The sequence below is a fragment of the Sabethes cyaneus genome, chromosome 3, assembly GCF_943734655.1.
Source record: "Sabethes cyaneus chromosome 3, idSabCyanKW18_F2, whole genome shotgun sequence".
In the NCBI taxonomy this organism is placed as follows: domain Eukaryota; kingdom Metazoa; phylum Arthropoda; class Insecta; order Diptera; family Culicidae; genus Sabethes; species Sabethes cyaneus.
Genome location: NC_071355.1, coordinates 252,902,356 through 252,925,161, shown reverse-complemented (window position 1 = coordinate 252,925,161; position 22,806 = coordinate 252,902,356). Strand labels below are relative to the sequence as shown.

Below are 22,806 nucleotides of genomic sequence, written 5' to 3'. Positions count from 1 at the left end.
TTGATGGTTATTAACTTTTTACTTTGTGTTTGATTCTTACAAAAATAAGAAAAGAAATTACATCTACATGCTCAAACACAATCGGCCTGTAAGTTGGTGAATGATTCAACATAGGTTTCGCTACATATAGTCATATTCTGCTAAACTAGGTTTTTAAGATCGACGTTGTCCCGTCGAGTTCTGTGTATTTTATTAAAACTAACCTATCAGGGGCTTACCCAATCTCAGAGCTGCTTGACTTAGTAAAGCCCCGGAATAAAAATATGTTTATTCCAGCGAAATAATATTTTCTTTTATTTAATAATGCTAAATTGTAGAAGAAAGTAAAAACAGAAAACTACGTTTCGTCCTAAAATGTTTTGTACTGCAAAGAAAGGGGCTCACAAAGGGTTTCGAGAAAAAAAAAAACTTTAAAGCAGAAATCAGTTGTTTCGGTCTAACCGGCTAGAGCGAAAATAGAACGAAAATGGTTCCCTGCAGAATCGAAACGTGTTCTGTTTCCTTATCTGATTACATCCAAAATCAAAGTCTCTTTCGTGGGAAGAGAAAATGCTCCAGGTCCCCTTCTCCTCCCCCGCGACAGGTTCAGTCAGGGTTCAATATCCAGACCTTGTGCGCGAAGATTTCGTGAGATACTGCTTCTCGCTTCGATCGATGCGATCGTGGGAACGCTCGCGATGGTCGCGCCCGCTGCCGTAGGACGGTGATTTTTCCTGCCAGAAAAAAAATTAAAATGGATCGGTCAAATACTGCTCAAGTTTTTTTTATATGATGTTGAACGACAAGGTAAAGAAGGACTTTTTTTATATTATAAGGAATGCATTCATTCTATAGCTTTTAGGCGGTGACGAGGCGTTCGACATCTTGATGGTCGCAGACTGTGAATCATATTACACTGACAAAATTGTGGTATTAAAATCAAATTTGAGGTTTTTCCAGGCTGTGGACACATTCCAGCATCACGGGACACAATCAGTACCCATTAATACCGTGTGAATCACCTCCTGTTTCACCAATTTTTTGGCAAATTTCTTGTAAAATAGTTGTTTAAAGAGTACTTTATCTTCCACTAGAATACATGTGGCAGAACATTATCGGCGGTCCTTTATAGTATTTGTATTGACCGTTAATAAGCCGAATGGAAGCAAACGACTTAACAATTCACAGCTCTGGGACATTGAAAAAAGAATTTATCAAGGTTTCGGTGTGGTGACGGCCAAAGGTCACGACTTCTGTTGGTAACACGCCTCCGGATCTAATGGCTGGTGTTATTGTCCGCCGTTACCAGTGAGACAAATTCATCGACTATCTCAAACTCATCGCCGTCGATCGCCGTCGGTTCCGCCGGCTAGCATGTACCCTGTTTTAGACGGATTATTTACCTTTAACCCAAACTTTCATGCTTCGCTGTTCTACCGATAATATTCATGTCATCGGTAAAGCAGACGAACTGATTGGATTTGTTAAAGATCGTGCCCTTCTTTTCGGTCGATGGTATCATATGCGGCTTCGAAATCAACGAACAAATGGTGCGTGGGAACTCTGTATTCACGGCTCTTTTGGAAGATCTGACGCTGAGTAAATATTTGATCCCTTGTGGACCGTCCTTCAAAGAAACCTGCTTGATAAGTTCCCACAAATCTGCTCGCAATTGGTGATAGTCGACGAAAAATTATTTGGGACAGCACTTCGTAGGCGGCATTGAGAGCGGTGATCGCTCGATAGTTCTCACAGTCCAACTTGTCGCCCTTTTTGTAGATATGCCAGATAACCCCATCTTTCCACTTCTCCGGTAGCTGTCCGGTCTCCCAAATTCTAACAATTAGCCGGTTGAGACAAGTGGCCGGCTTTGCTGGTCTCATTTTAATAAGTTTATAGTTCTTTGACATAACTGTATGATGGCCTCCTTAACTTCGCTTATCGTTGGGTCTGAAACCTCTTCTCTGTTTGTCGCACCGTCGAAATTGCTTTCCTCATCGCCAAAGTTCTCCGCCTTGGTGCCGTTCAGGTGTCACCCGTTAATCATCTCATCCCGACGGCTCGCTGCACACAGCCTTTGTGGGATCAGTCCAGTTTCTGGCAGAACTTTCGAGTTTCCTGAAAGGGATGCAGTCGCTTCAACTCCGTATGCTCCTGCTCTTACAAGTAGCTCTTTTTCTCTCGGCAGATCTTCTTCTATTTGTGTATCTCCACGTTCTAACGTACGATACTGGGCATCTCGGCAGCCCGCGCAGCGTTCTCCTCATCCATCACCCTCCTACATTAATCGTCAAACCTATCGTTCCGCCGATTCCGCACCACATGCCCGATGGAGCTCTCCACTACACTGCTAATTGCTGTTTTGATGAGGATTGTTCTACAGTCGTCCAGCTCGTCCTCTTCCGACAGCGCTGCTTAGAGTGAATGCGCGTAATTTGCGATGTCTGGATGCTTCAGCCGCGCGAGACTTAACCAAGGCCGGCATCGGTACTGAATGTTGCTCATAACGGAGAGTTTTGGGAGCACCTTAACCATCACTAGGTAGCGGTCCGAGTCAACGTTAGCGCTTCGATAGGATCTGACATCAATGATATCTGAGAAGTGTCGACAGTCGATCAAAACGTGGTTGATCTGTGACTCTGTGTGATTTAGGGACCTTCAGTGTAGGAGTTTATGCTGGAAGAAGGTGCTACGTATGACCATGTTCTTGGATCGTCGGGTGTGCACTAAGCCCTCCAATCACCGGTTTGTGTTCCTCCTTCGGTGCCGTGAAGAGCGTGTAAAGACTAATTTGACGCCCCTCATCGGTACCAAGTTCACCACCTCAGTGGGTGTAGCGACTGTCCCTCTGCCAAAGGAGCTCTTTGGGTTTTACATGTCTCGATTCCACCCTAGCGTAAAGTCCGAGGCCGTAACAGAGTTGGTCAGGAACTGCTTACAGTGTGAGGATCCTATCCAGGTGATTCCATTACTGAAGAAGAATGCCGTCCTCAATGCAATGAACTTCTTCTCCTAAAAAATTGGTTTGGATATAAAATATCGCAGCATCCTGCCAGCGTTCAACAGCCGTCCTGCTCATGCACGCGGCTTTCCAGAATTGCACTCAGGGCAAGTACAAATTTGCTAGCCCATTTCGCACCACTGACCCGCTTTGCGTTTCTAGGCCATTAGATGTAAACGCTCCTGCCTTCCAGGGACGACGCAGAAGTGCCGATTCCTTGACGACTGTAATCTCCCGCGAGCTACCAGACCGAAGACAGCATGTGATCTTCTACCAAAATGTAGGCGGCATGAATTCTCGTGTCACTGACTATCGTATAGCCGTTTCCGATCTGGGCTATGATATCACCGTCTTAACTGAGACCTGGCTCGATTCACGTACACTTTCTAGTTAAATGTTCGGTTCCGAATATGAAGTTTTTCGCTGTGACAGAAATCCGCAAAACAGCCGGAAATCAACTGGAGGGGCCATTCTGATAGCAGTTCGTCAGGGATTAAAAGCGACTGCTATAGACAACAAGGACTGGGACTGTTTGGAGCAGACCTGGATTTCAGTTGCGCTACATGATCGGAACTTGTTTTTATGCGTAGTGTATATATCGCGCCTGACCGGACTCGTGACATCGCTCTAATCAATGCGCACTGCGACCAGATTATGATACTGGGAGACTACAAGCTGCCTGACATAGCGTGGAAGCAATCGCAAGGCGGTTTCCTGTATTCCGACCCAACTTTTTCTGTACTAGTGTCGCCACCCTGTCACAAATCAATCACGTCGTTAACCAGCATAACCGCTTCCTGGACCTCTGTTTTTTTTCAACACAAGATGCCGCACCATTTCTTTTAACAGCTCCACTGCCTTTAGTTAAAGATGTACCTCATCATCCTCCGCTAATCATCTCTGTGGAAGACAACTGTACTAGCGATCTTGACGCCACCACTGCTGCGATACGATTTTTTCAGAGCAGATCATCGCAGCATCGCAGCCTTCCTATCATCGATCGCCGATACTGCCACCCAAATCATTTCCAATGTTTTATCGTGTGTCATTGATAGACATGAAAAAAGTAATTCGTCCCGGATGACGTGCTCCTTGGCAAACGAGTGAATGGCGAAAACTCAAATCACTGAAAAGAGCCGCTCTACGAAAGTTTTCCAGACACCGTACGCTCTCACTACAACATCACTACGTTAGAGTAAATCACGAGTTCAAGCGAATCTCTCGTGTTTGTTTTCAGCTATATCAACGTAGGATTCAGAGGAAACTCAGGTCGCACGCCAAAGCTTTCTGGAAGTTTGTGAACGAGCAACGCAAGGAATGCGGGCTGCCCTCCTCTATGATCTATCGCGAAGAAACTGCCTCAAATTTTACCGGCATATGCAGCTTATTCGCTGTGAAAGGCTTGGGATAGACGGAACTTTCCTGTGATGGTTCCGTTCTTATCTACTAGATCGTCAGCCGATGGTTGCCATCGGTGATTGTAGATCCAGCACATTCTGTGCCACTTCAGGTATTCCGCAGGGTAGTCACCTCGGACCGCTCAAATTTCTGCTCTATTTCAACGACGTGAACTTCGTGCTTAAAGGACCAAGGTTATCATATGCCGATGATCTGTAAATATTCTCCCATATCCGCTCAACTAAAGACTACATCCCTCTCCAACGCCAGCTGGATGTCTTCGCTAATTGATGTACCTTAAACAGAATTTTTGTAAATCCCTCAAAGTGCTCTGTAACGTCTCTCTGTCTCACGTAAAAAATATGCTGTTATTTTCAACTACACACTGCTATCGAGCACTATCGAGCGGGTCGAACATATCAAAGACCTAGGTGTAATCTTCGATATAAGGCTAACATGCAGACAGCATGCATCTTATATCGTCAACAAATCCTCTAGGACCATGGGATTCATTTTATCGCCAAAAGTTTCTCCGACGTCTACTGCTTTAAAAGCATTATACTGCTCCCTGGTCAGATCGACTCTGGAGTACTGTTTTGCGGTTTGGAACCCGAACTACCAAAACAGAAAGCCGCTTTCTGCGTTTTGCAAGCGTCGGCTGCCATGGCAAATCCGTATCACCGAGCTACGAAAATCGATGTATGCTGATCCACCTAGATACTCTCTCTACACGGAGAGATAAATCAAAAGCCCTGCTAGTCGCTTGTACTCTGCGAGGAAAAATAGATTAACTCAGTTTAATTTTACTGTATCTGCTGTTAACCTATCAGAGTTGTATTTGAAGTAACGAAAACAAACTGTGATCTTTGGAGAACAACAGTCCGAAGTGGGTTTCTAACATATGGAGTTCCCCAAGGCTCCGTGCTGGGACCTATGTTTTTTGTTGCCACGTCAACGGTTTGCTCATTTGCGTGCTTAGGTTTTGCTCAACACACATGTATGCAGATGCGGATGACATGCAGCTGTATATCCGTCGTCTTGATTCTTGTTTCCATGAACTGATTAAGATGATGAATAAAGATCCAGCAAAAATCATGGAGTGACCGCAGTGAAACCAGCTATTCGTCACCCAATCGAAGAGCAAAGTAATGTTTTTGAAGAGTCGCCTTAGAAACACTGACTAAACGAACCTTTTAACCTTTTATTTCTTAGAAGATCTTACCCGCAAATGATGATGCTTGTCGCGATGAGAAGGTGCCAGATCATCTTCGCCGTTAGACATGTGCAATTTAGCTGCCTTTTCCTCCTCGCGGCGGCGCTTTTCAGCAAGCATAATCTCTTCTGCTCGGTCCTAAAAATAGAGGAATCATAATTTAGTCACGAGTGGCCCCTTTTCAGAACAAAATCAATAGTAAAGTACCCTTTTGCGGCCGAGTTTACGCTCCTTGCGGAGTTCCTTCTCTTCGTCGGTTTTATCGCGCTTATCCTTACTCTTGCCGCTGCGTTCCTTCTTGGACTCCGATGAGGAGGATGACTGCAGGACATTTCCGGCACCGAGGTCGTCGTGTTTGCTCTAAAACGAGGCGAAAGAAAACCGTGTTCCAATAGCCGAACGCAAATACCTGAAGGCTTCCGGTGGGTGTGGGGACTATGCAGTAGGTGGAGTTTAAGTTCTTAATCCCTTCCGCTGGATGAGATGCAATGGTTTCGTATCACCGCTATCCGTTGATACAAAGGTCTTTGTCGTGGGTGGTTTTTGTGTAAGATTTTTTATTTGATATAATTTCAAAATTGGCTGTCCGAATGAAATCATCCTTTGCGTCTTTCCATTTTCAAATTATTTTAGACAAAAGAATAGTTTACTACAGCTTGCGTACGATTTGACCCGGAGAAATGATTGTCAGTTTTGAAGAAAAACCAAAATTCATTAGAAGAAGTCATTTTCTTAGCCATTCAATGAAAGATCACAAGCCTCCCGACAACCCTGAGAAGTGACCCCGACCCGTTTGGTGGTGGTGTGTGAGTAATACGTACCTTGCGCATACCCGTGGAAGAGAGGATTACAGAGGGTGAGTGCGTGGTTTTTGCGATCATTCGTCACAATGGAAACAAGAGGGAAGACCGAGTTGATAACTTTTTTTTTGTGTATCTTCATGATGGCTGATTGAGAGATTCGTCCTCTCTCTCTCTGCTGGTACGGTCTGCTATCCGAAATCACTTCTATTTTGACACAAACTTACAAACAACACAGGTGATTTAAAATGTTGGAGGTTTTTTTTAAAGTGGAAAGTTTTACGCGAAAACGAACGACCAGCTTTATATTAGTTTGCGTATGGCATTTGTTGGGTTGATAGAATTAGGCACGATAAGATTCTAATTTGCAGTCCAAATAGGTTACGAGTAGTTAGTTGAAAAAATGATGGAATCAATTTCGAGTTTAACGCGAGTTTAAATTTTAATCGAGAACAAAAAGTAACACAAATCCTATCCGATTTTGCGATTTTTTTTTCACTTTATCCAACATCCGGTTGATTGTGGGTACATCGGCAAGAGTCCTCCAGTTGTCCTGTGTTCCTCCGGTGTTATCAGTGTTGAATCCTCTTAAAGTTGTATCCTTTCCAATTGCTTCGTTGGTTGCAGTAATGATTTTTGCTTTTCAAAACGTATTTGATTCGTTACTAACTGCTATGATTGCCAGTTTTTCATTCCCAATTGATGATGCGTACATCGTCTTAGGGGTTTCGAGCGCAGCTACGAATTCCCTTTCGTATTTTGCGTTAAAGTATTCAGAAAATAGGTTTTCAATGAAGTGTCGAATGAGCATTTCGATTAGTTAGTCCTGAACAGCTATCTTTCTTAGTATCTTTTTTCGCCATGATTCTTACGATTCCAACTGAAGCTTTGAGTGACAGCGTTTTTCCTCTTATTATTTAAAGCATCTTCCGAAATTTTTTATTGAATTTAATGTTTAGTTTCTTAAAACTCCTCTCAAAACTTTTGATTATGAAACGTTTAGTAAAATCTGTACATTTCCCGTAGGTAACAGGGAAACATTCGCATTTGTTTTCCAAAGTTGTAAAGATGACTGGCCAATCGCGAATTTCTTTTACTAAAATCATGTCTGACGATACAAATGATGCATTTACAACGTCTTTTTCCTCTTCAATTAGTGTTTTCCTCTTTATCCTGCTATTCGTCCTGTATCCACCTGCTGTATGCTGTTGCTCGTCTTCTTCTCTCCGCTGGATTAACACCATCCGCCGTGCCGACCGTAACGCACCGTCCCCTGTTCCCGCGTAAGGCGCGACCAACACCGACCAGTCGTCCTTTAGTTCACTGTTTCCTCTCTTCTTCTATTGTTTTGCTCTCACCACACTTGGTACGTTTTCTCTAGCTTTCTTTCTTAGCACTGTGAAGTGTTTTTACACCAGAATACTAACCTTGGAGCTGGAACTTTCCAGTTTGCGACGTTTAACTTCTAAAAAAAAAAAAGAAATGGTTGTAATTTCCACTAGTTTTAGTTCAAATTATCAAGACTCAGTACCTCTTTCATGTTCCGGTGGGTCCTGACTGCGACGATGTTCGTTGCTGGAGTTGGAAACTGAACTGAGATCCCGTTCGCCACGATCCCTTTCCCGTTCTCTCTCGCTGGCCCGTGACTCCCGTTCCATGCTGTGCTGTTGCTGCTGCTGCTGCTGCTGTAGTTGCTGCTGCTGTTGGTGTAACTGCAATTCGTACTCCAGGGCGGCGGCTGCTGCTAAGGCGGCTGAAAAACGAAACATCGCCATTGAAAAAAAGTATAAAGGTTTTTGCCTAGGCTGGCTACATCTTTACAATTCGACAATACTTGACATTTTTCAAACGTTCAACTGTTTGGTACCCAACTTGATTTACTGTATTGTAGTGAATGCCTTGAAACATGATTTGAATCAGTTTCTTAAAGCTTGTAGTTCCACTACAAACTGGCAAAAGAGTGAACATGTGCAAATATATCCCCTCTGTTCACTAACTTTTATCCCTAACTCCACGTGGTGCGTGCTGGATGGGTGAAAACATGTTAGTCGCGAACGGAGTACTTTGAGCATCTTGCCCCTGCATTCGCTCATTGTAAGCAGTGACCAACCTTGAAATACTCAACATTGGTAATTGTGAGCTGGTAGAGAGAAAGTGTTCAGTTGGACATCGGCTCTCGTCCTGAAGATAGGCGTGTAAGTTAAAAGTAATTTGTTTTATTTTAACATTTTGTAAGAGTTAGAAGTGTCTTGTCCGCGATTGTGTCTAGTGATTGTGGTGCTCTTACCTTGCACGAAAACTTTATTTGTTAAATTATAACCTCTACATTATATTCAATACAAGTGTTCATCCCCTAATTCTAATGAGAGATTCGAATGCTCATTACGAAGCTTGAGGATTCTACTAATCGGACCATAAGAAAAAGTGGTCCTGTCGCCTACCGTTTTATTGCCGTTATACTGGAATTACATCTACCATCGACCTAACTATTGTCTCGATGGAACTGGGGTTTAGACTGGAATGATCAGTGAATGCAGACTGTAGGAGTATTGATCACTTCCCTATGGAAATTTCGCTAGTGGGGGAGGGAGGGTCATACCAATCAAATAGAAGACAGTGGCTTTTCGATCTCGCAGACTGAGGAAGCTTTGAAGCTAGTGTGATCATATATCCGGTATGGGCACTTTAACGGAAGTGGTGTGGTCCGGTGCAATTGAATTTATTCGGCGTCAGCTGGTAGAGTCCAGAAGTGAAGAAAGAGGTTAAGCTGCGAAAAAAATGCTGAAGAAGATAAAGAACTACCGGACGATCTTTCAGAAAAAATCGAAGCATTGAAGGCATTTCAATTGGCTCGGAATAACTCCGGGAAAACTATCCGGAAGACAATACGTAGTTCGTTCAATCGTTTAATCCTAGTACATTAATCAATTATCTGGCAAAATGTCCGCAAGCTTAGCGAAAATTCTTCATCGGGCTCTCCTCCAACTCTTCTTGTGGATGTGGTAATGCTAGAATATTCAAAGGAAGCTGCCGACTCCATTGCAAACCATCTTCAAACAGTGTACCAGCCTTAGGATTTAGATGAACCATCTTTCTCTGGGAACTTAGTCGACATCTCTATAAGTGAAATGCTTTGATCGATTTATCTGGGTAACGGAAATTCCGTTGGACCAAATCTGTTGGGATACCTCATGCTGAAACACCTGCCGATCAAGACGAAACCCGTTTTCCTGACGTTGATCAACCGCATATGGGAGGCAGCCTGTATCTCTAAGGAATAGAAGGAAGGAATTGTAATCCCGCTACCGAAGCCAGAAAAAGACCCCAAGGTGTTTGGTAACCAATCCTTCCGTTAGTACGGGCTTTGGCGTGGTAGAGGTCTGGATCTGGTCGACCTTGAAGACGATGTCTGGACTAACAAGAAGTGAACTGGTTGCTCTGGACATTTGCAAAGCGTACGACAGCATATTCGACAGCGTTTATGCTTATGACATAATTCTACTCGTATCCAGACTGAATGCCAAGGTTGTTAGGAAGATGCTCCAAAAGGTTGTGAAATGTGTATCCAGTTGGGCGGTCGAGATGGTCAATCACCAGCACATCTGTCGAAAAAAGAAGCACCACAAGTTCTGGAAAATTCCTCTGGGCTGGAAGAGGTTGGTAAATGTTTGGATAATGCGTAAAACAGACCCCATTCTGGTCCCTAGCCTCTTATCTAGCAATTCCAACCCCTACCTCCACGTGGTACCAGCCGGAATACGAGCAACCTTAGCGGAGATCGGGTTACCAACCCCGGTGGAAACTACCAACAGGGGAGGAGTCTCGAGTCTCGTGCCATCTGCAAGATGGCAGCCCCATCACGAGAGTCGGTAGCGTAAGCCCTAGTACGGCTACCTATCTAAACCAAAAAAACTTACAAGAGTCAAGAAATATCTTCTCGGAATATTCGGCATGGACCAAGGCGACGAAATAAGGACATGGAATGGAGACATGGTACCTGGAACTACAGATCGCTAAATTTCGTTGGTGGCGACAGGGTGCTGCTCGATCAGCTAGAACCTCAAAAGTTCGGCATCGTGGCACTGCAGGCGAGAAGGTGTGGAGGATCCGTGGTGGCAAAGCCCGATTTTTCCAGAGTGGTAGAGCGACCAACGAGCTGGGAACGGGCTTTGCAGTGTTGGGCAAAATGCAGGATCGCGTAATGGACTGGAAAGCGATCAACGAGAGGATGTGCGTGTTAAGGATAAAAGGTCGTTTCTTCAACTACACCATCATAAACGTGCATTGTCCACACGAAGGTAGACCCGACGATGAGAAGGAAGGGTTCTATGCGCAGCTGGAGGCAACGTACAACAGATGCTCACTACGGGACATCAAGATCGTCATCAGGGATATGAACGCCCAAATCGACAGGGAAGCAATGTATAGACCGGTGATCGGGCCCCACAGCCTGCACACCGACACGAACGATAACGGCCAGCGATGCATCAACTTTGCGGCTTCCCGAGGCTTGGTGATCAAAAGCACCTTCTTTCCCCACAAAGATATCCACAAGGCCACCTGGACCTCGAACCAAATCGACCATATTCTCATCGAGGGCCGGGTTTTCTCGAACATCACCAACGTGCGCTCCCTACGAAGTGCGGATATTGACTCGGACCACTACCTAGTAGCAGTACATGTGCTCTCAAAACTATCGACGGTTTATACCTCGCGACAAAGTCCCCCTCCTCGACTTAACATTCGGCAACTAGACAACCCGCGAGCTGTCGAAAACTACGCGCGCGTACTGGATGAAGCTCTGCCTGGAAACCTCGAGTGCACGAAATGATTGGTTTGACGGGGAATGCCAAGGAGCGATAGAGAGGAAAAAAGAGCTTGGGTAAACTATCTGAGAAAGAATTTGGCCAATATAGCAGCAGGAGACGCAATGGAAGTTAACCTCGGAGTACCTACAAACGACAACAGCGTACCGGCTCCCGATCTCGAAGAGAAATCGGTCTGCTGAAGATAAATAGAGCCGCCGAAAAGGACCGACTCCCGGCAGAACTCTACAAAAATGGCAAAGAACCGCTAGCAACGGCACTTCACTGGCTGATTTCAAGGATTTGTGAAGAAGAGAAACTACCGGAGGAGTGGATGGAAGGCGTAGTCTGCCCCATCTACAAAAAGGGCGACCGGCTAGACTGCTCTCCCAGATTCTTTTACTTCGTCTATCCCCAATAGCAAGAGAATTCGTAGGGCAGTATCAGGCGGGCTTTATGGGGGCCCGTGCTACTACGGATCAAATTTTTACTCTCCGACAAATCCTCCAGAAATATCGAAAGTACAACGTGCCCACGCATCATATTTTCGTGGATTTCAGAGTAGCATACGATACCGTTGAACGCGAACAGCTATGGCAGATAATGCACGAGTACAATTTTCCGGACAAACTGACGCGGCTGATCAAAGCTACTCTGGAATGAGTAATGTGCTACGTCCGGTATGTTATTCAATATCGCTATTGAAGGTGCGGTGAATTTTCAAAAAGGGACATCGAATGGAGTGTAAAAACTATCGAGGAATTACATTGCTCAATTCTGCCTACAAGGTGCTTTCCCGTATCCTGTTCTGCAGACTGAGACCGTTAGCGGAGTCCTTCGTCGGCGAGTACCAAGCAGGTTTTCGTGAGGGTCGCTCCACGACGGATCAGATGTTTACCCTGCGTCAGTTGCTAGACAAGTTCCGGGAGTACAACTTGCAGATACACCATCTGTTTGTGGACTTTAAAGCGGCGTACGATTCAGTTAAACGAAATGATCTGTGGCAGATAATGCTAGAACAAGGTTTTCCAATGAAACTAGTTACGCTGATTCGTGCGGCGCTGGACGAATTCAAATCATGCATTAAAATAGCGGGTGAGACCTCAGCTGCTTTCGTGACGTTGGATGGACTGAAGCAAGGGGAAGCACTCTCTAACCAACTATTCAACATTGCCTTGGAAGGTGCATTACGAAGGGCAAACGTGGAAAGGAATGGAACTGTCATCACGAAATCTCACATGCTTTTTGGTTTTGCGGATGACGGCGAAATCATCGGAATCAACCGTAGAGCAGTGGAAGAGGCCTTCAGGTCTTTTAAAAGGGAAGCGGCGAGATTGAAACTTACCATTAACACCGCCAAAACGAAGTACATGGTTCTTGGTAGGGAACGTGGGAGCCCAAGTGGTGTTGGTGCCGAGGTGGAGTTAGATGGGGAACGACATGAAGTAGTGGAGGAATTTATATACCTTGGTACACTCGTGACATGTGACAACGATATATGGCGCGAAGTGAAACGACGAGTTGCAGCCGCGAATCGGGCTTTCTACGGTAGCCAGCTGAAGTCCCGTAGTTTGCAAATTCGCACAAAACTGGCGCTCTACAGAACACTAATCCTCCCGGTGGCCTTTTACGGACACGAATCATGGACGCTAAAGGAAGCTGATCGACGACTGCTTGGGGTTTTTGAGCGTAAAAGTTTGCGATCTATACTTCGTGGCAAAATGGAAAATGGAGTGTGACGCAGACGCATGAATCACGAGCTGTACCAAGTATACAAATATGCTGATATAGTGAAGGTAGTGCAATGTGGCAGGCTGCGGTGGGCTGGGGACGTGGCCAGAATGCCCGACGAAAGAGTAGCCAAAACTATTTGCAGCAGAGAACCAGGAAGAGGCCGTAGGCTTCGAGGCAGACCCCGCACCCGGTGGGTGAGTGCTGTCGAAGACGATGCACGTTCAGCTGGTGTTCGTGGGGAATGGAGAACGGCAGCCCAGGATCGGTAAAGGACCGTTGCCACTAAAGTAAGTAAAGTCATTTGACATCGAATGGCTTTGATTCTACTAAGATTCGAACCCATGACCACTCGCTTGTCAAAGCAGATTCGGTAATCTTGGTACGGAGCCCCTCTATGACCAGGCTGTTAAGCCGAGATGGGTTTTCCTATAGCCTCCGAAAAACCTAATCACCTGCACATTTATCGAAAAAAGAAGCACCAAAAACTCCAGAAAATTCCTCTGGACGGGAAGAGTATGGAAGTCTTAGCAGTAACGTAAACTAAAACTTTCCGATTCGAAACCAACGCCAAGATCGTCAAGAACAGCTACTGCGAACTCTTGGACACAGGGTTCCAAGAGGAACGAGGAAGACGCTGATGTACATTACCAAGGCTACTATCCTTCCGGTGATTTTCTATGGATGGGGCATTGTCAGCAGAAGCGAGAATGGTGTCCACAAAATAATAGAACCAATCTACAATGACATCTTGCGAATAACTTCTGGAGCCTTCCGGACCAGTCCGGTGCTAGCACTATGTGCTGAATTTGGAGAACTTCCCACATGTTACCCACGTGTTCACGGATGGCTCTTTGGATGAAAATGGTCGAGCGGGTTTTGCCATAGTTCATTCCTAATGGTTGCTCTACCTTTCTGCGTAGGCTAAAACGATTGTTCTTGCTCTATAGTCAAGTGTGAGCCGGGGCAGAACAGTCATCTTCACGAATTCATGAAGCTATACCTCAGCGATTCAAGGGAATATTACGAACTATCGTTGGATCAGAGCGGCTCAAGTAGAAATGGAACGAAAGGATGCTGTATTGTGTTGGATACATTGTCATACCGGAATCCCAGGAAATACCGAAGCTGATACGATGGCAAGATTCCAGCAGTGAACAGGATTTGATGAATCTTGTGAATCTTAGAATGATTAAACCATCTACAACTGCATTAAAGGAAAGAAAGCATGGATCGAAGTGAGCAGGGGATCTTGAGGATCGGGCAGGAACGTGGTAGTTGAATTCGCATGTTTAAAGACTTGCCGTCGCAGGTTTGGGAAGCAAAACAGGGTGGCAACTGGATACGAAAAACCAAATTCCCTGATTTTTCCCGGTGTTTAATAAAATTCTAGGTTTCATATTGCGATATAATTCTAACTGAAAATGTGTTTATCAATCTACGAGGTATTGAGAAAAATTTCCCCACCTACTCTATTTCCCTAGTGGAATTCTTCAATCACTTTCTCTTATTCTGCCGACCAGCAAATTACACTCCTCCCGTGAGTTCCATATCTGTTCTTTTTCCCGCGCAAGTTTATTCGCAAACTCAGGCGCAAGCGGAGCTTTAGTGCCCATTGCGGCTAGCTCTCGAACCCGCCGTGGCGCTTTTCCTGCCAGCCACGCGTTTAATTTTCGTTCTCCTAGCCATAAGCCATGCAAAAAAGCAGTTTAATTGAGCTAATTTTTAATTTCGCTTTACCACTAGTGGTGGTTCTACTCTCTGACCAACGCGGCTTATTTCACTTTGCATGGATTGATCGGGATTTACTCTTCCGGGTCCAAGCTAGAGCCAAAAATTCGTAAGTGGAAGGTGGGGTCGCTACATCCGCATTTCGGTTACAACTTGTAACATTCAACAGTATGGCAAGTTTATGCACTGCCGTGAGTCAGTGGAATTTCTCCAACATTTTTCTCGAAAACCAAATTTTGTTGCGGTGCCACTGGGATTTACTTCGATGTTCTGCGAATTGTGTCACATGCCGCAAAATGTCCGTCCTGAAACTTCAATGTCATTCGATTCGACTTGATTACCGCCAAACGAAACGCGCAAAGTGAATGCAAACTAAATTTGTTATAACACTTCACTTGCCTCGCAGAATAAGGCCCTTTGCAAAACACTGAGCTAATTGTCGATAACCCAATCTATCGCTTATTTGCCGTACTTCTTTATCTATTTCTAAGTGTTCTTGACTACTCAATGCATCGATCATAGGGGTTGTTTGAAAAAATCCCTGATTTTGTTAAAAATTCCCTGATTATTCCAGGTTTTTCCAGATAATTTCAAATTCCCTGACAATTCCAGGTTTTCCAGGTTTTTCCAGGTAGTTGCCACCCTGCAAAAGCATGCTTACGTGTGATTGGTTGATACGCTAATTATTGACAGCGCTTGTTATTTATGCTTATTTCAATAGTGATAAGCCTATCACTATTTTTGATCGACTGATGCAAATATCTTTAAAATCCATTGAAAAATGAAGAATGGTTGCATTATAAACCTAACCACTTTTCGTTACATGTTTTTTTCTCGTACTTTTAAAATGCCTCCAATATAGTAAACAAAAACGTAGTTCTACGTTAAAAAACGAAATGATCCTACCTTTAGTTTTATCTCGTCGTTTTTCCTTGTCCTTTTCACGTTTACGCTCGGCGGCTGCCTCCTCTCGTTCGCGTTCCTTCTCACGGGCACGCTCCTCTCGCTTGATTTCCTTGGAGGATTTTTCCTTCGAGCTGCTGATGGATGTTTCGCGAGATTCACGCGCCGGAGTTTCCTTTTTGCTTTCCCGTTCGATGATTTTCACATCGGAATTGCTGCCGTTGTTTCCCACACTGTTGGAAACCGAGGACCCGGAGTTTTGCTGTAGCTGCTTCGATGACTGACTGGACGATGAGTTGACCGAAATGATGACCTTTTTCTCTGATTTACCATCTTTGCGATCTGTTTGTGAATAAAACCAAAAATTGAATTATTTGAAAAGTCCTCTAACATTCGTCCAACCTCACACTTACCAGACTTACTATCTCCGTTCATGGCTTTCGTTTCCGGCGGTTCCGCTTTGACCGGTTTCTCGGACACCTGGTGGAAGTCGCTCTCGCGCATCATCTGACCGGACTTGGCCTTCAGCTGCCCGATGTAGCTGGACGCCAGCACGAACAAATCCTGCCGCTGGTTCTTTTCCTCCTCGCGCACTTTTTCGACCTTTTTCTCTATTATTTGGGCCAACTTTGCCAGCACCGGAAAGTGGGGCAGAATTCGCATCAGAATGATCAGCGAGTTACGAATCTGCATGTAGTCCTTCGAGTCGAGACAGAAAACCATCGCTTTGGTGATTTTGTAGTGCCACTTGTGGCACACGTGGCGATAGTTTTCGTAGTTCACGTGATCGTTTGCCTCCGAGAATTGATTGCTAACGCGGAACTTTGTGACAAAACCCGGATAGTTGGAACATTCCCGATTGAAGGTGCTCTGGTCGGCATGCCAGCGCATTACCGTTTCGAGCATAGCGCACAGGAACCGGCCGTAACGGGTGGCTTCATTCTCTGTGCAGGATGTGACCGAGTAGGTAATGTCACAGAATATCTGAAATTAAGTTGAACGAATGAGATTGTGATGTGATTTTCTTTAAGGTACGCGACAAACTCACTCGGTCGTAGCACAGCAGGGTGGAGAAATTGGCCGTTTTCAGACTGTGGATGGTATGCACAAATTTGGCACAGTAGAGCGCATCCAGTGCGGTGAAAGTACAACGCGGAAACAGACACAGCTGCAGAAATTGGGTGATGGTTTCGTTCTTTGCCGATTTTGCAGAACGTGACAAGAACCAGGAATCTTTTTCGCTAGTCAGTCGGTGGATAATTTTGTCTACGTGTTCCTGCTGTTTCTTGCGTTCGTCTTGTAGTTTGTCCATCAAGGCCGCATGGCGTTCCTGTTCCTTTTTGTTTTTCGATGCATTCTGGTCCTTGGAATCCATCACCGATATTGACAATTGTTTCAGTTTGTTGATTTCCCGCTGGTAGCTCTCGGAGGGTACTTGTAAATCGTACATACTCAGCGACCAGAAGCTTACCAGGAACTGAGGGCTGATGTCTTCCCAAACTTTCGGCGGGTGCAAAGGTCGAACGGATTCGATCACCGGATTCATTACGAATGCTGTTGCTTCCAAATATTTAGCCATCTTCTGTGAGGTGGACAGCTTTTTCGAGTTCTGGTCTGCCTTGCGAAGTTGGTCGTACTTTTGCTGTAAATAAAATGTTTTATTGGGATTCATCAACGATGATAACAAAGCAAAAACTTACATTGATCGCATGTGAAAACATCGGACGGGCCAGAAAGAATGCTACGTCCGAGTGAATGTGATACTCTTGCAGCATACTGTGAATGGTGGGCAAACGTTCGACGTACTCTTCCACCGAGTAGGTCGAGCCGAGGAATGTTCCAAACTGCACGAGCGTGTCCTGGCATTGGTCGTACAGTTTACCCACCAGCTTCAGATGACTGGACGCCGTCTCGCGATAGATGACACAGTGTTTCTGTTGGGCAATCAACAAGCACAGCGCCACTGCCAAATCGTTGCTGGCCAGAGCGTCCTTCAAACGCTGGGAGGATTTTTTCGTGTTGCGAACTTGACTGAAGTAACCGGCCTGTAACGTTATGAATACAATCCACAATTACAATTTCACAAACTAAGTTCCTGAAGCTTACCTCCCCTCGCAGCAGCTCACCGCCACACATTGCACTGATCTGTTCGGCCGTCATTTCCTCTGCCGCCTCAATGCCGGTCATCTTTTGAACCACCTCCTTCAGAATCAGCAAATCCAAGCTACCAAGTAAACCATCGTTAGCAAAAGTTAGTCAAAACCCTCCTTCAACGTTACCTTTTGTGCGACTTCAACTGATTGCCCACGTACTGCAGCAGTCCGCTCAGTTCAATGTTGTACTTTTTGTAGATGGCCCCGCAGAAGTTGGCTAAACTTTGAAGCCACAGCGAAATGGACGTGCCGTCGTTCTGCATCGGGTTGCGATCGACCTGTTCCAGCGATTCGATCAGGCAGTAACCGAGCACGTCGTACGACAGGGATGTTAAATACTTGAGTGAGTCGACCACGGGAGTGATCAGATTGTCGTAGATTTGAATTTGCAGCAAGATCTGAAACAAAACAAACAACAGTTAGTAATAAGTCCCTGCATTAAAAAGACGTATCTTACATAATCAAACAGGAATCCGGGAGAGCAGTGACTCAGCTTGCCAATCAGTCTACCCACGGGTTTGCTGTTTTCTTTACTGACGCGCTTCATCAAGGCCTTAATTTGCTTCTGAGCATTTCCCCGCCGGCGAATCAACTTCGGCTGCAGCAGATAGGTGTCATTCTTCCAGCGAGCGTACAAACTGTATCGATACTGGTAGGGGTACAGTTTGACGATGGACCAAATCTCTTCCGATACGCAGCAGTTGCAGTCCATGTACGATAGCGCTGGCAAGATGGCAGAATCCAGCAGCGAAAGTATGTCATAATAGAGTGCCTCATTTTCCGCACCCGGAGCCGGTGGATTCAGTGGTTCCACATTCATTTCAGTAAGTATAACTCTTACTAAACGTAACAATTTATACAATAGAACCGAATCATAGTGTAACGACGGACCCAAAGCGACGAACATTGGAAACGCGTGATTGCGAAGCTTGGAAATCGTAGTCACCGGTGCTGGGGCCAACTTGCTTAGGCCGTTGCTGATTGGACGACCTTTGATGTTGCAGGGCAGTGCACATTTAAGGCGATAGACAGGTTCGATAATCATATGCAGTAAACGGCAAACGGCTCTGGCGATCGGTTCATTGACCATGACCGATTGCTCCGGAAGTTTTTTCAACAGCAGCTGAGCCGTATTCCAGTCTCCGATGAGCAGAAGCGCCTCACAAAGACCCCACTTTTGATTGGTGGAGTATTTTTCCGGAGTCATTTCTCGTTCCGGTTCGGGCTCCTGCTCTTTGTCCTTGTTGGTGGAAACGACGTTCAACTTACGTACAAATTCCTTCGCTTCAGAGACCTCTGATTCCCATTCGGTAACTATCGATTTGTCCGTAGGACTCAGCTGAAATAACCCGTGTTAATATTACATCAAGAGCAAATCGAGAAATGTGACTTACCCAGGCGTAAATATCGTCCAATCCAATAACGTTGTGCTGCAACAGCAATGCTGTCACTTTAAAAAGTGACTCCGGAGCTTTACTATCGGCAAAATGTCGATATTTGTAACCAAGAACTTCACAAATGATATTACCATCGTTTATGTACGCTTGAAGTAACGGAATGAAAATTTTATCATGTTCAGGGCGGGTTTCGAACGATTCCAGGATGATATCGAGCACACGATTTGGATCTAGATTGAAACAACCAATCAGCGATTTGATTATTTCCAGAATGCCTTGCACTGTGATGGATTCGTTAAAGTCTTGATTCAGCTCCGTAATAAGTTTAGCGTAGCCTTCACTTTCTTCCCGGAACAAATTGAAACGACGTTGCTTATAGCTGAAATCATCCAAATTAAATGTTAATCGAATTAACATTAATCCCGAAAACCAACAAAACCATGCTACTTACTAGAGTTTAGTTTTCACTTTGATAAACTTCGTGTAAAAGCTCCGATTTTTTATCGTACCCACATCCTGCAGGGTGTCAATTTCCAGTCTTTCTTTCAACAGTTTCTCCGACAAAAACCGTTCCGTCTCTTTTACGATGTAGCAAAACGCCGTCCGCTCCTCGCTTGGAGCGTCACTGCCCGTACGTTCACCGCCACTAATTCCACTATTTACGGCGGTCTCAGCATCCAGGATGCCGAAAATGTCCAACAGTATCGAGGGAATGTCCGGATGCAGATTGACCAGCTCGCCGAGCATCGCCAAAACACTTTCCTTTTTGACGTAACCTCGGACGCCATGTGATACTAGTTCGTAGATGGCCCTCGAGACTCCCGACTTCCGGTCGTTCTTGGCGAACAGAGGGCTGGTGTCGTCCTTCAGTAGTGCTTTGCATTGTTTCAGACTGCAAGAAATAATCAAAGCTTATCGATCTCGTTCAACAACCAACAAAAACTTCCGCAAGTGATTTCTCAAGGCTGCTGCTTCGCGTGTGTGCTGCGTTCTGACAGGCAACCATCAGAGCAGGCAGAAGCACCATATAAAACGCTATCGGGAAGAAAACTACTTTTTGCGATCTAGAGAAAAGCGATAATTAATTCACGCTTTTCACGGCCTAAGCTGCTAGTAGACGCAAATCTTCACCAGCATATGGAAGCGCACCACTTGATCTACACTTTGCCGATAGTTTAGAGTGGAAATAAAGGTATTTACAATTCAGATTTTCCATTTCTTTCCCATGATTTCCAAATATCCGAACTCAACATTTTCGCGATTACTACTCGGTTTGACGTTTGCGGCGGTGTGCGTGTGAGAAGAAAAGAGATTCGGCAAAAAATGCGTAGATGGCGCGTAACTGGCTGAGTACGGAGACCGACTCGGAAAGTGATCTAAAATGCACTTGAACACTCAAAATAATGCGTACGTTGAAGTTACGTAGAAAATCACAAATTTAATTTTTATGAAAGTCCAGGTCAACCACTCGGGAAATTCCTTTGTAGTTCTTTAGGCGAAAATAAAGCCGTTTATTGTTGTTTTTTATATAAAAACTAGCTGACCCGACAAACTTCGTATTGCCACAAATTAACCTGTGTTGTACATAAATCATGGATCTCGGATGATCTTTGTCACAATCTCGAGTTTTGCAAGCCCCCCAATGGGCGGCGCTTCCGACGGCGGATCACCAGCAACACTCGCGACCGTCTCGTCCTGAATGATCTAGTGTTACTATAGATAGTTTTTGTGGTCTTGTATTGACTAATGTTTTATGGAAGAGTCTCAAACTTCTCGATTCGTTCGATTAGTTTTTGAGTTTCGCAAACATTTCTGTTTTATTTGTATGAGTCCATATCCCCCTACCACAGGGGTGAGAGGTCTCTAACTATCGTAAAATAAATTCAAGACTCCAAAATCTTTCACATGCCAAATTTGGTTCCATTTGCTTGATTACTTCTCAAGTTATAAGGAAATTTGAATTTCATTTGTATGGGAGCTCCCCTCTTAAAAGGGGAAGGGGCCGTAATTCATCATACAAAAAATTTCTGCCATCTAAAACTTCCACATGCCAAATTTGGTTCCATTTGCTTGATTAGTTCTCGAGTTATGAGGAAATTTGTTTTTCATTTGTATAGGAGCCTCCCCTCCTTCTTAAAGTGGAGAAATCCATAGAAAATATTCTTGCCTACAAAAACACCCACATGATAAATTTGGTTCCATTTGCTTGATTACTTCTCGAGTTATGAGGAAAATTGAGTTTCTTTGGTACAGGAGCCCCCTCTTAAAGTGGGGAGGGGTCCTAATTTACTATAGAAAATATTCTTGCCCTCGAATACCTTCACATGCCAAATTTGGTTCCATTTGCTTGATTAGTTCTCGAGTTATGAGGAAATTTGTATGGAAACCCCCCCTTTTAAAGAGGAGAGGAGTTATAATTCCCCTTATAAAGAGGGGAGGGGTCTCAATTTACCATAGAATAAATTCTTGGAAATTTGTATTTCGTTTGTATGAGAGCCCCCCCCTCTTAAAGAGGTAAGGGGTCCTAATTCATCATAGAAAAAATGGTTGCCTTCAAAAACACCCACATGCCAAATATGGTTCTATTTGCATGATTAGTTCTCGAGTTATGAGGAAATTTGTATTTCATTTGTATAGGAGCCCCCCCTCCTAAAGTGAGGAGGGGTCCCAGTTCATCATAGAAAAAATTTTTGTCTCCAAAAACACCCACGTGTCAAATTTGGTTCTATTTGCTTGATTAGTTCTCGAGTTATGAGGTAATTTGTATTTCGTTTGTATAGGAGCCCCCCTTTTAAAGTGGGGAGGGGTCCTTATTCACCGTAGAAAATATTCTTGCCCTCGAAAACTTTTACATGCCAAATTTTGTTCCATTTGCTTGATTAGTTCTTCAGTTATGAGGAAATTTGTATTTCATGTGTATAGGACCCCCCCTCCTAAAACGGGGAGGGGTCCCAATTCATCATAGAAAAAAATTTTGTCTCCAAAAACACCCACATGCCAAATTTGGTTCCATTTGCTTAATTACTTCTCGAGTTATGAGGAAAATTGAGTTTCTTTGGTACAGGAGCCCCCTCTTAAAGTGGGGAGGGGTCCTAATTTACTATAGAAAATATTCTTGCCCTCGAATACCTTCACATGCCAAATTTGGTTCCATTTGCTTGATTAGTTCTCGAGTTATGAGGAAATTTGTATGGAAACCCCCCCTTTTAAAGAGGAGAGGAGTTATAATTCGCCTTATAAAGAGGGGAGGGGTCTCAATTTACCATAGAATAAATTCTTGTCACCGAAAACACCCACACGCCAAATTTTTTTTCTATTTGCTTGATTAGTTGTCGAGTTATGCAGAAATTTGTGTTTCATTTGTATGGGAGCCCCCCCTCTTAGTGAGGGGAGGGGTTTCTAACCATCACTAAAACCTTTCCTGGCCCCAAAAAACCTCTACATGCATACTTTCATGCCGATTGGTTCAGTAGTTTTCGATTCTATAAGGAACATACAGACAGACAGACAGAAATCCTTCTTTATAGGTATAGAAGATATCAACAGGCCTTTTGGCCCTACTGTTACACCTGATCTAAAATCTAGGAGCTAGTGCCAGGAATCGAGTTTTCAGTACCTCGCGGCTAATTTGCGGAGATTTGCGAGTAGACAAGGGCAATCCACTCTCTAGGTCAGCAAATCGGCAACAGCTAATG

General features: G+C 44.6%; 1 protein-coding gene across 1 annotated transcript; it reads right to left on the bottom strand.

Annotated features, from left to right (window-relative positions):
* Window positions 1–4: 4 nt before the first annotated feature.
* On the bottom strand, window positions 5–20,367 carry LOC128741929 (THO complex subunit 2). Its single transcript, XM_053838055.1, has 15 exons — window positions 20,312–20,367; window positions 19,563–20,003; window positions 19,109–19,490; window positions 18,172–19,053; window positions 17,841–18,112; window positions 17,668–17,785; window positions 17,262–17,606; window positions 16,610–17,203; window positions 15,975–16,545; window positions 15,565–15,903; window positions 7,923–8,144; window positions 7,819–7,856; window positions 5,799–5,951; window positions 5,601–5,729; window positions 5–713 (listed from the first exon to the last, which is right to left on the bottom strand). Exons 1-15 carry the CDS (start codon window positions 20,362–20,364, stop codon window positions 597–599), a joined length of 4,656 nt encoding a protein of 1,551 aa, XP_053694030.1. The 5' UTR covers window positions 20,365–20,367; the 3' UTR covers window positions 5–596.
* Window positions 20,368–22,806: the final 2,439 nt, after the last annotated feature.